Below are 14106 nucleotides of genomic sequence, written 5' to 3' on the forward strand. Positions count from 1 at the left end.
ATATTACCAGCCTCGAATCTGAACCCCTGCTACTCGGAGCAGACTTGATGGATCGGTTACTTTCACCGATGGATTGGAAAACCAACCATGTATGATCACAGGTCACAGTGCCTTCCCCACTGACCACACTGTCTTCCCCCAACGCTAACTGCAACGCAGTCATCCACGTGGTGTGGGGGTTGTGCTTTGGCAAAGTGGGCGGGGTTATATCCTGCCTGTTTGGCCCTGTCCGGGGGTATCATCGGATGGGGCCACAGTGTCTTCTGATCCCTCCTGTCTTAGCCTCCAGTATTTATGCTGCAGTAGTTTATGTGTCGGGGGGCTAGGGTCAGTCTGTTACATCTGGAGTATTTCTCTTGTCTTATCCGGTGTCCTGTGTGAATTTAAATATGCTCTCTCTAATTCTCTCTTTCTCTCTTTCTTTCTTTCTCTCGGAGGACCTGAGCCCTAGGACCATGCCTCAGGACTACCTGGCATGATGACTCCTTGCTGTCACCAGTCCACCTGGCCATGCTGCTGCTCCAGTTTCAACTGTTCTGCCTGCGGCTATGGAACCCTGACCTGTTCACCGGACGTGCTTGTTGCACCCTCGACAACTACTATGATTATTATTATTTGACCATGCTGGTCATTTATGAACATTTTAACATCTTGACCATGTTCTGTTATAATATCCACCCGGCACAGCCAGAAGAGGACAGGCCACCCCTCATAGCCTGGTTCCTCTCTAGGTTTCTTCCTAGGTTTTGGCCTTTCTAGGGAGTTTTTCCTAGGGAGTTTTTCCTAGCCACCGTGCTTCTTTCACATGCATTGCTTGCTGTTTGGGGTTTTAGGCTGGGTTTCTGTACAGCACTTTGAGATATCAGCTGATGTACGAAGGGCTATATATATTTTTTTTAAATGATTTGAAATAAATAAATTTGATTTGATTTGATCCACGAGGGGTATCTGTCGAAAGCACCTCTTGGGAAAAAAAACGTTACAAAACCTCTTGGTGCAGAATCCGATCCAAAGAGATTACGATCTCGCAATACATTCAATCAGCAAAACTGAATTACTATTCTTATCATTATTTCGAGCCAGCAGTCTCTGTGAATGAGCAACTTCCCTCCGTCTTGAAGTCATGCAATACTGCAGTTGAGACAAACTTTTCTTGCCCAATGGACACTTCCACAAGCACTGCAGCCGTCTCAGCAAGAAAAACATTGACGTGCAGAGTGTACTCTGCTTCCGATGATACATCTTCCGCTTTGTGTGGGACTGTCACCCCTTACAATGACACTAATGTCCTCAGTCCCGCAACTGACCCAATGACTACCACTAGTGAAACACCTTGCGATATAACAGACAGATATCCTCGTCTCAGTTCACAGGCACTAAAGAGATTACCACACGTGGATGCTGTGGTGACTGACAAGCCTCGACAGCCACTGAGCATTTTGAAGCACAAACACCAGGAGATTTGGTTGAAAGGTTATAGCCATTCTAATAACGCGGCCGCCGACAACTCGTACATAGGGTCCGACCTTTTCCTTTGTGCCTCGGATACCAACACCAACAGCTGGTGGGAACGGGTCCCGAGACACAAAGGGGGGGAAATCAAATCTAGTTGTAAACCTCCCCATGAGAACAGAGAGGAGCGGACAGGCCCCTAGAATGGGTTAACCTTAGAACACATCTAAAATACATCTAAGATGTGCAATATCTATTGCACTCCACACTGCCCTTTCACAGCTGGACAAAAGGAACACCTATGTCAGAATGATATTCATTGACTACAGCTCAGCTTTCATGCCCTCAAAGCTCATCACTAAGCTAAGGACCCTGGGACTAAACACCTCCCTCTGCAACTGGATCCTGGACTTCCTGACGGGCCACCCCCAGGTGGTAAGGGTAGGTAACAACACATCCCCCATGCTGATCCTCAACATGGGGGCCCCTCAGGGTTGTGTGCTCAGTCCCCTCCTGTACTCCCTGTTCACTCATGACTGCACAGCCAGGCACACAACTCCAACACCATCATTAAGTTTGCTGACCGACAACGATAAGACACCCTATAGGGAGGTCAGAGACCTGACCGTGTGGTGTAAGGACAACAACCTCTCCCTGAACGTGACCAAGACAAAGGAGATACTTGTGGACTACAGGAAAAGGAGGAGTGAGTATGCCCCCATTCTCATTGACGGGGCTGTAGTGGAGCAGGTTGAGGGCTTCAAGTTCCATGGCATCCACATCACCAACAAACTAACATGGTCCAAGCACACCAGGACAGTTTTGAAGAGGGCATGACCAAACCTATTCCCCCTCAGGAAACTAAAAAGATTTGGAATGGGTCCTGAGATCCTCAAAAGGTTCTACAGCTGCAACATCGAGAGCATCCTGACTGGTTGCATCACTGCCTGGTACGGCAATTGCTCGGCCTCTGACCGCAAGGCACTACAGAGGGTAGTGCGTGCAGCCCAGTACATCACTGGGGCTAAGCTGGCTGCCATCTAGGACCTCTACAATAGGCGGTGTCAGAGGAAGGACCTAAAAATTGTCAAGACCCCAGCCACCCCAGTCATAGACGGTTCTCTCTACTACCACATGGCAAGCGGTACCGGAGTGCCAAGTCTAGGACAAAAAGGCTTCTCAACAGTTTTTACCCCCAAGCCATAAGACTCCTGAACAGGTAATCAAATGGCTACCCGGACTATTTGCATTGTGTGCCCCCCCAACCGCCCCAACCCCTATTTTTACACTGCTGCTACTCTCTGTTTATCATATATGTATAGTCACTTTAACTATACATTCATGTACATATTACCTCAATTGGGCCGACCACCCAGTGCTCCCGCACATTGGCTAACCGGGCTATCTGCATTGTGTCCCACCCACCACCCGCCAACCCCTGTTTTACGCTAATGCTATTCTCTGTTCATCATATATGCATAGTCACTTTAACCATATCTACATGTACATACTACCTCAATCACCCTGACTAACCGGTGTCTGTATGTAGCCTCGCTACTTTTATAGCCTCGCTACTGTATATAGTCTGTCTTTTTACTGTTGTTTTAGTTCTTTACCTACCTATTGTTCACCTAATACCTTTTTGCACTATTGGTTAGAGCCTGTAAGTAAGCATTTCACTATAAGGTCTACACCTGTTGTATTCGGCGCACGTGACAAATAAACGTTGATTTGATTCGATTTTACGACCAGTGTGGTACACCTCAGTAATATCTGCCCAGTCAAAACTGTTAGCTGCTCTGGCACCCCAATGGTGGAACAAGCTCCCTCACGATGCCAGGACAGCGGAGTCAATCACCACCTTCCGGAGACACCTGAAACCCCACCTCTTTAAGGAATACGTAGGATAGGATAAAGTAATCCTTCTAACCCCCCCCCCCCCCCCCTTAAAAGATTTAGATGCACTATTGTAAAGTGGTTGTTCCACTGGATATCATAAGGTGAATGCACCAATTTGTAAGTCGCTCTGGATAAGAGCGTCTGCTAAATGACTTAAATGTAATGTAATGTAATATCTCATCAAATCAAATTCTAGTTGTCACATACGCCAAATACAACAGGTGTAGACCTTACAGTGAAATGCTTACTTACAAGCCCTTAACCCACAATGCAGTTTTAAGAAAATACCTTTAAGGTGTGATACCTATATTTTGTTTATCTTTTGTTTATGCTTTCATTCCTTTTTGCTTCATTTCCTTTGAAACTTGTAAAGTGATAGAGCCATAAACAAGTTCCCCATACAACCATCACTTAGTGCCACAACGCCGCTCATTTGGGAAGAAATGTAATTATGTATTTTGTGAGTGTGTGTGCGTTGTTAACATCTGCCTAAGTTACTGCCTAGATCCACCAGCCTGGACAACCAGACAATGGGTCCGGAACAGCGATCCCAATCCGGACATCCGCTGCTCATCCTTGTGGCGGCCTACTCCCTTTGCAGAAATCCTACCTGGGTCAACCACCAGAGGGGGACTGCAAAGGCGATCACCAACCGGACATCCACTGCCCATCATTGTGGTGTGGTGGACTGCTCTGCTTTCAGAGAGCCTACCAAGGTAAACAACAGAGGGGGGGACCACAACGGTGAACACCAACCAGGACATTTAATTTTATTTAACTAGGCAAGTCAGTTAACTTCTTATCTTCTTCTTCGGTAGCGTCCCACTTGGCCAACATCTGGTGAAATTGCAGAGCGCGAAATTCAAAAATACTCAATTCAAATATTTAACATTCTTGAAAATGCATGTGTTATACATCAAATAAAGCTTAACTTGTTAATCCAGCCGGTGTGTCAGATTTCAAAAAGGCTTTACAGCGAAAGCACACCATGCGATTATCTGAGGACAGCGCCCCGCATACAAACACATGAAAATAATTTTTCAACCAGGCAGGTGCGACACAAAAGTCAGAAATAGCGATATAATTAATGCCTTACCTTTGAAGATCTTCTTCTGTTGGCACTCCAAAATGTCCCAGAAACATCACAAATGGTCCTTTTGTTCGATAATGTCCTTCTTTATGTCCCAAAAATGTTAATTTATTTTGCGCATTTGATTCAGAAATACACTGGTTCTACATCGTGGAGCTCCGCCCCATAGGGGAGCTCTGCTCCTAGTGGTTTACCCCGCTGCCTAGGCAGCGAATAGCCTGAGAGAAAATTATGCACACACCTGCAGCCAATAGGAGTACAGGTGTCCCTATATAAGGGGATGCTTCCCCTCAATCAGCCTCCCATTATCTTCAGCGACAGGACTGGACTGAAGAAGCCTAGAAGAGAAGAGAAGAATCTCAGGACGAACCCGTCGTGAATATCCTGTTGTTGGCGTCGTCCGAATATGAGCACATCTTTTCCACCCCCAAAAGCTCTTTTAAGAGCTCAGTGTCGCTGCTCCACTATGGCGGCTCTGGACCCGCACGAACTTTGTTTTGTGTGCTTAGGTTCAAAGCACGCTAGGGGCGGCCTCACAGATCCTCCGGATTTCCGGCGCCATTCTCCATCTCACGCAGGCATCGGCTGTATGTGCGGGGAGATCCAAGGCCACTTTGGTGGTCCTGGAACGACACCTCTGGTTGTCTTTGACGGCTATGAAGGAGACCGACAAAGCCGCCCTATTAAACGCCCCCATCTCTGACAGCGGCCTTTTTGGAGACACCGTCACAGATGCGACGGCGCGTTTCGGGAAGCTTGAGGAGGAGAAAAAGCAGCTGGCTAGACACCTGCCTTTGGCGGGAGGGTCGAAGACAGCTACTAAAGATCCCCATCGCTACACCGTCTCCAGTAGACCAGGGTCTACGGCTAGACGGAGAGCCCGTCGAGCAGCTACACCTGGAATGCCGAGAGCGGGCCCAGCCCCTACGGCGGCACCAGAGAAGGCGGCGGTGAAACCGGTGAGAGACACCCCGTTCATTTCGTCGCCCTGGCAGCCGAGAGGCAGTCAGAAAAGACGACGGCCATGACGGGACGAGGGGGAGAGGACGGGAGAGAGCGCTGCACTTCATGTGAGGGCGCCCACTGTTCATCCCCCACCCCTGCAAAGGGATGGAGGAGTCATTGTGTCTGTGTTCAATAAAGAATGTGTTCCATCTGACTTTGTCACAAGAGAACCTCTTTTCCATAACAAAACAGAGACCGCTCAGATTCCTTCTCTCTCTATCTTTCGCTCTTCCTCTCACCACTCTGTGTGCAGCAGCGGAGCTGAACGCACACAGAGGAAAGTGGTGAGTGTGAATGACAAGAGGAAAGCAAGACGGACGCTCGTAATGAGCCGTCATGCTATACCTCATAAAAACCCAGCACTACACACTCTGAGGAGTGAAGTAGATAAGGGTTTTAATAGCAGCATGCATACACAGCCCCTTAGCGGGCCGATGAAGCAATCGCTGTTGGGAGACGGCGCACTAATTCAGGCTGGCGCCTCAATTAGTGTAGCGCAGACCCGTGCTGAGTTCACGGAGGGCTGGAACCACAAGGTTACAGGTATAACCGAAGTGTCGGCGCCCCCGATTCTCACAGAACGCGTCAGTGTTCCCTCCCCCTTTCGCGGGGGGCCCACCTTGGGCTGTCCCACCACTTCAGTGTTGGGAGACAGCGGCGGCTTGGGCCATAGAGGAATACAGGTCCTTCCTACTGTCTGTACCATAGCTTCGCGCGCTCCCGCTCTCAGAGCACTATTGGGAGTGGCAGCGAAGCTGCACCCTCTCCTCCTGGCTAAGTCGGACGCTGGAGAAGGGTTATGCCATTCAATTCCATCGAACCCCACCCCCGTTCTCGGGTGTGGTGGAGACGGTGATGAAGACGCCAGAGAAAGTAGCCGCTCTTGTGAAAGAGATTACGGAACTTTTGGCGAAGGAGGCGGTCACAGTAGTTCCCCAAGAGCAAAGGAACAGCGGGCTATATTCGCCCTATTTCCTAGTGCCAAAAAAGACGGGGGGAATGAGGCCGATATTGGATTTACGCACTCTCAACGAGAGCGTAGCCAAACGCCCTTTCCGAATGCTCACGACAAAACGTCTACTGCAATGTATTCACAACAGAGACTTTTGTGTGAGCATAGATCTAAAGGACGCGTATTTTCATGTGCCGGTACTTCCGCGTCACAGGAAATTTCTGCGTTTCGCCTTTCAAGGGGTGGCGTACGAGTATACGAGAATGCCATTCGGGTACGCTCTGGCACCTCGCACGTTTTCCAAATGTGTAGAGACGGCATTGGAGCCGCTACGCCGTCAGGGGATAAGGCTATTAGCCTACCTAGACGACCTACTGGTCTTGGCCACGTCAGCAGAGCTGGCGATCACACACACGACACAGACAGTGATTCACCTCACACGTCTGGGGTTCGCTGTGAATTGGAAAAAGAGTGCGCCTTGGCCCAGTCAGCAGATTGTCTATCTGGGGTTACAGATAGACACTGTGACTATGAGGGCGCGAATTTCGGATTCTCGACGGGCTGCCCTGTTGCTAGCCCTGAGAAAGTTTTATCCGAATCACATGGTAACGGCGCATTCCGTCATGACACTTTTGGGTCTCATGTCATCTGCCCACTCCGTGGTTCCGCTGGGACTTTTGCACATGCGCAAAACACAGCGATGGTTTGCTCAACTACGACTGGACCCAGTGAGGCACCGTCGTCGATTGGTGACAGTTCCCCTCTCGCTCAGAGCGGATCTGAACTATTGGAGAGACCCGTGCGTAATGACGCAAGGGGTCGCAATAGGCAGAGTGTCATCCTACATCCCAGTGTACACAGATGCTTGTCTGACTGGATGGGGAGGGACATGTCAGGCTCGGGCAGTCGGAGGTGTGTGGTCCCCATCGGGACGTCACATCAACGTCCTGGAATTGGAAACGGTTCTACTGGTTCTGACCCACTTCGTGTCCACCCTACGGGGGCACGACGTGCTGGTCTGGTCAGACAACAGAACGACAGTAGCCTACATAAATCGCCAAGGGGGAGTCAGATCTCCTGCACTCCACCGATTGGCGGAGGAATTGTGGCTGTGGGCTCACGAGCACCTTCGCTCGTTGACAGCAGCACACATCCCAGGCTTTCAGAATATCGGCGCAGACCTCATGTCTCGAGGGGGTCCCCGAGACGACGAGTGGCGACTGCACCCCGAGATTGTTCTCCAAATATGGGAACGGTTCGGGAGAGCCGAGGTGGACCTGTTCGCATCACGTGTGAACGCGCAGTGTCCCCTATGGTTTTCTCTACGAGCCCAGGACGAACCGCCACTAGGGATAGACGCTTTTGCGCACCAGTGGCCAGAGGTTCTCCTGTACGCATTTCCACCGCTGTCCTGCATTCTCCCACTGCTAGCCCGCGTGAGAACAGGAGGGCTGTCAATCATATTGATAGCCCCCGACCGCCCAGGGGCTCCGTGGTACGCGGAGATGATGCAAATGTTGATTGCGCCATCATGGCCAATTCCACATCGACAGGACGCAATGTCTCAGGCGGCAGGCATGATAGAGCAATGGCCTCTGATCGGCCAGCCACTGAAGGTCTGGCTCCTGAGAGGGACAGGTTAGAGCGCCGTGGGTTATCTGATTCGGTAATCAGAACCATACAGGGCTCACGTGCCAGTTCCACATACAGGACTTATGCCAGTAGATGGAACGTGTTTTCACAATGGTGCGTTACAGAGAATGTGGACCCCGTGTGCTGTCAGGTTGAGAGTGTGCTCTCTTTCCTACAGTTCATGTTTGACAAGCAGCGCTCACCCGCCACCATTAAGGTGTTCGCGGCAGCGATTTCAGCTTGTCATGAGGGGTTTGGCAGAGACACTGTGTTCAGTCATCCTTTAGTGAAACGGTTTCTGTTGGGGACGCGGCGGCTTAGGCCAGTGGCTAGAGCCACGCTACCACAGTGGGATTTAACGTTGGTACTCGAGGCGCTCTGTGAGACGCCGTTCGAACCATTGAATCAAATCCCACTCAAGATGTTGTCTTTGAAGACGGCACTGTTGCTTGCCTTGACTACAGCCAAGCGTGTCAGTGTTTTGTGTGCTCTTTCGACGAGACCCGACTGCCTGGCCATAAATGGCGATTTGAGCAGAGCGGTGTTACGTCCTAACCCGGCATTTACGCCGAAGGTTATTAAGAACTCATACAGGTCACAGACTGTTGAGCTATGGGCTTTCTTCCCCCCTCCTCATGAGGAGCGGAGAGAGGAGAGACTTCATCGCCTGTGCCCGGTGCGCGCCTTAGCGTGCTACGTGGATCGCCCGGTGGTAATTAGGTCATCACCTCAGTTGTTTGTGTGTCACGGTGCTAACGCACTGGGTAGACCACTTTCAAAACAGCGGCTGTCTCATTGGCTTTGCGAAGGCATTGAGACGGCTTATGAGGCGGCGGGCCGAACAATGCCTCATGGCGTAAGAGCCCACTCCACTCGTGGAGTAGCGGCGTCTACGGCACTTCTCAGAGGAATTGGGGTAGAGGATATTTGTGCAGCGGCGTCGTGGTCGTCACCGTCTCCTTTTATCCGATTCTACCTATTAGACATGTCGTCTAATTCTTTCGCTCGTTCTGTACTCAGCGTAGTTGAGGGCAGGACTTGAGTTAAGAAAGGTTGCAGAACTAATGGGCTGCGTTCCCATTAGGTCCGCTCTTTTTTGACAGACACGTGAGAGACACGTGTAACATAGCCTTTGTTTGACATTGTCAATACAACAGGGAATGTTTAGACTGCCACCAGTGTGTCATAGTGCTGGGAAATAGTACTGTAACCTAGTGTTACTTGACTATTAGACCGGTCACTAAAGTTGATGGAATATTGAGGCATCATACATCTGCTAAGCAGGATAGTTGGCCTAAAATATATCGTCTGCCCACGAATCATTGGCTCTGCCTATGGATTGAGTGTGGTGAATTACACTGAGAAAACAGTGAACATGTCTTCTAAATTGGTTCAGCCTGTACTCAGCTTTGCTGAGGTGAAGGCTGGAAATAGACGGAAAAAACACAGGACTAATGGACAGGGTTTCCATCAGGTCCGTTTTTTCCCCGTTTATTAGAAGGACTGTAGGACATGACTCCTGGCTGAATGGCACAGTGGAGTCATGTACTATAATTTGCCCACCAGGCTGACTGTGTTGGGCAGAAGGATTAGGGATATAGTTTTGTAATTGATATTACAGTACTATTAGACCAATCTGAATATCAATAGAGTTGAGTTCATCTATCTGTGGTACAGTAAGTATGACTCATATTCTATGATCTGGTCACTAGTCATTGGCTTTGCCTTTAGACTGAGTGAGCGGATTAGATCAAGGACGCAGCACATTGTAACTTACTGTATTTCACAGTAAGTTACAGTACTGTGGGAATTGGTCGCAGCCATTGCTGAGCTGACCTTTTCTTAAGTGGAAAGTGTTTGGCTCGGCAGGGAGTACATCTTGGGAGCGTTTCGCTCCGCCTTAAACCACTAGGAGCAGAGCTCCCCTATGGGGCGGAGCTCCACGATGTAGAACGATAGTTACCGGAGTGTAACTCCAGTTCTATGAGTGGAGTGGAGCCCCATAGGGCTTAAGGCCCTGCCGACCCCCAGTCTCGCTGAAGATAATTTTTCGGGAGGCTGATTGAGGGGAAGCATCCCCTTATATAGGGACACCTGTACTCCTATTGGCTGCAGGTGTGTGCATAATTTTCTCTCAGGCTATTCGCTGCCTAGGCAGCGGGGTAAACCACTAGGAGCAGAGCTCCCCTATGGGGCTCCGCTCCACTCATAGAACTGGAGTTACACTCCGGTAACTATCGTTTCAACTCGCCCAACTTGCCTACAAAGTATCTAATAAGTTACCTGTAAACTTGGTCCAAACATTTAAACAACGTTCCTAATCCAACCTCAGGTACCCTAAAACGTAAATAATCGCTAAAATGTAAGACAGAATAAACTGTTTCTAATACCGGATAAAAAGAATGTTCACACACAACAAAGCAGTAGAGTCCATCTGGAGTGACACTTACAATGAATAGGACTACTTCTTCATTTCTCAAAAGAAAAACATAGAACAATTTCTAAAGACTGTTGACATCTAGTAGAAGCCATAGGAACTGCAACCAGGTTCCTAATAGTAAGGGTATCTCATAGAAAATCATTGGAAAATCCTATGACCTCATTTTTTCCCCCCTGGATGGTTTGTCCTCGGGGTTTCGCCTGCCAAATCAGTTCTGTTATACTCACAGACATTATTTTAACAGTTTTAGAAACTTTAGAGTGTTTTCTATCCAAACCAATTATATGCATATCCTAACTTCTGGGCCTGAGTAACAGGCAGTTTACTTTTGGCACGCTTTTCATCCGGATGTCAGAATACTGCCCCCTACCTAAGAGAGGTTAAGAACAAATTATTATTTTCAATGACGGCCTAGGAACAGTGGGTTAACTGCCTTGTTCAGGAGCAGAATGACAGATGTTTACCTTGTCAGCTCGGGAATTCAATCTAGCAACCTTTCGGTTACTGGCCCAACACTCTAAGCCCTAGGCTACCTGCCGCCCCTCGCCATTCCTATGGTGCTTTGCAGCTTTCAGAAAGCCTACCCGGGTCAACCACCAGAGGGGGACCGCAACGATGATCCACAACCAGGACATCACGTGGTCATGATTTTTATATTGGTTTGCAACTTGCAGGATAATCACAAGATTGAACCGACCAGAAGGGGGACTATCATGACGTGCCATTTTTGGTTGAGGATCATAGCTCTCTCTCTCTCTCTCACCACAGGTTTATAACAGTCATAAATTCCTAAAACTCTTTACCCTACTTGGCCAAAATTAAGGTTGAGAATCCCTTTGTTACCGCAGAGAAATACTTTGCAGTATGGTAATGTCAAAAGGTTGAATCATGTAACAGTATTTCTGTATTCCAAGCAGTTGGAGTGGTCCATGGACACTTAAGGAACAGTTATGTCGAGTTTGTTTCATTTGGTGACCTCATGAAAGACAGGAGACACACATTACTGTTTCTTTGTTTGTATACACTTCTCAATTATGAGGTTTGCATCTGAATGTTGAAAAAAATAAATGATAATTTATTTATAAATAAAAGCATTCTGAACGAGAGTATGGGTTTTCATATAAAGTTTTAACTAGTCAGTGACCACAACCCGTGAGCACAGACATTTACATCGGCGTCACGGAACGCCCCCTTTTCTACTAAAAGTATAAAACTCACTTTCCGACTAAATTTACATTAGACCAAAACATGCCGCGTGATGCTGGTGTGTGAAGTGGTTTAAACTACAACTCTACAAAAGGACAAGACCAGAGAACGTGGAGATCATCACCACGCTGAAATGGTGAAGAAATATACAAGCTAAAGACCAATTATTCAGGCTGCAGCTGTTTAAATACTTTAGTCTGGTAAACGTATCCGTTCTAAGAACATTTCCGAATGGTACTCTGACTTATCCATTATAACAACGTACAACTACAACAGGCTTTGATCTCTGGTGGACAAACCAGAGGCTGTCTGTCGACTCACTATCCAGAGACGGACCGGCGATCGCAGAGAGGAACAAAGGCATACACCTGTAAATATGTAAATTGCCATTTCTTTTCGAATGAGTGGTTGTTCATGTTAAAAGTATTAGCGTTTCCATGAGTGTAGTTACAAACTGAGTTTCCAGCTCTTGAGCTGTCCCCACCCCTTTCTTTTGTCTACCAAGCCGTCATAACGATTTCGTCCACTAGGGACTGTTCCTTCTGTCATGTTAGTGCCCAATGTATAACTAATTGTGTGTGTTTATGTAATTCTGTGATTGATTTGTTAGTAAATAAATAATTAATCACATTTTTATATAGCTGATTCATGATTTATTTTAGGGTTCGTGCAGATGTCCAAGAGTTTGCGACATTCAGGAATGAGACTGATGAGGTAACAATACATTAATAGAAGACTGTAATTGATAAGATAATAAAATATCTTTATAGTTATATTCGGGAAATTGAAACTCTATAAACAACATTTTCCTGTGGTTCCCCAACTTCCTAGTTAATTACTATTCCGTGATTCGTTTAAAACTGGAATAATTACACATCGAGAATTGATTTGATAAAATAAGCCTTCACATTTAATGTCAACGCTACGACATAGGGTCCAAAAGTATTGTGATAAATTCACTTATATGTGTATTAAAGTTGTCAGAAGCTGAGAATTTTTTGTATTTTATGTTTGAATTGATTCATTTTACTATGTTATTAAATATCTACGTTGAATTTCACTCTGTCCATTCTTGATCTTTAGCCTATGCCTATTACTATAACACAATGCACATAGCTAATTATCTTATGGTGTAGATACAATAATATTTACTGTATAGACTGGTAATTTGCAAGTTATAGTCTATGGGTTCCAGATCAAACGTGTTGCTCTTTCAGCCAAAACACCCCATACAGAAGCAATCAGTTGATATAACAAAGAACAAACATAACAAATCTGACTATATCAATCAGACAGTATTAGGTCAGATGGTTGAAAATCACAGATTCATATTGTAATCTTTACAGTAGGCAAAAATCATCTTGTGGTCTTCCTATTTGTTGTTAGTGACGCTCTCCATTCTCCACTGCTGTGGTTCTGAACTCGCCACAGCATGCCTTGCATTTCTTCCGCGCTGGCTAGCAGCAGCTGTCCCTGGTCCTGAAATAAAACGTTGGCGCAATATTATAAAAGGCGCACAGGTTAACGTACACAGTTCTTCATTTTACCTGTCCCTTCTCCAATATAGTTAAGCTACAACATTCTGTTTGGAGCAAATTAATGCCAATCTGAGACTTAGAAGTAAACAAGAGTGACCTTTGTCTTTCAACTGGAACAATGTTAGTTCAATGGATAAAGGTGCAGCATAATTTTGTTCCAAATGCCACCCTATTTCCTTGAAAGTGCACTACTTTTGATCAGAGGCCTAGGCACATGTTGATATATTAGTTATGAGCAGTGGATTGGGATGATCAACTTTAGTACTTAGTGGATGTCTTATGAGTAATAAGAAAATAATCATCAAAAGTGATGAGAATATTGCATTTTGGAAAGCATTTTGGCTGACTGATCTTGAACGTCACAATTCATTTCAGAGTTTATTATAGGCCTATAGGCTAGGCTATATATTAAAATACATAGGCCCACGTGTATATCAACATAGCTTATATATATATATATATATTTATATATATGGATTATATATATAGCATATATAATGCTATTATGTATATTACTTCACCTGCATTTTTCTGTGGGATATAGACCTACCCCTGAGTCATATTTTTTAATTTTCTAAGCAAGTCAGTTAGGAACAAATTCTTATTTACGATGACGGCCTACCACAGCCAAACACAGATGACGCTGGGCCAATTGTGTGCCACCCTATAGGACTCCCAATCACGGCCAGATGTGATGCAACCTGGATCCGAACCAGAGACTGCAGTGACGCCTCTTGCACTGAGATGCAGTGCCTTAGACCGCTGCGCCACTCGGGAGCTCCAGTGACATTGACAGACCGTCTATCTGTTTGGGCTCTAGGCTAATTGTCTGCGGAAAATATTTGATGAAGGTGAAAGCCAAATCATGCCACAACTGCTTTTTTTGAATAGG

At 46.8% G+C, this 14106-nt stretch overlaps 1 protein-coding gene across 1 annotated transcript; it reads left to right on the forward strand.

Moving 5' to 3' along the window:
• Positions 1-7204: 7204 nt before the first annotated feature.
• LOC106586979 (uncharacterized) lies at positions 7205-8041 on the forward strand. Its single transcript, XM_014174767.3, has one exon. The coding sequence runs from the start codon at positions 7205-7207 to the stop codon at positions 8039-8041; it is 837 nt and encodes a 278-aa protein (XP_014030242.2).
• Positions 8042-14106: the final 6065 nt, after the last annotated feature.

The sequence above is a fragment of the Salmo salar genome, chromosome 26 (assembly GCF_965601325.2).
Source record: "Salmo salar chromosome 26, fSalSal1, whole genome shotgun sequence".
Lineage (NCBI taxonomy): Eukaryota > Metazoa > Chordata > Actinopteri > Salmoniformes > Salmonidae > Salmo > Salmo salar.

Bases quoted from the DNA above. Each gene is read 5' to 3' on its own strand.
- LOC106586979 (XM_014174767.3), top strand. From the start codon at position 7,205: ATGACGCAAGGGGTCGCAATAGGCAGAGTGTCATCCTACATCCCAGTG.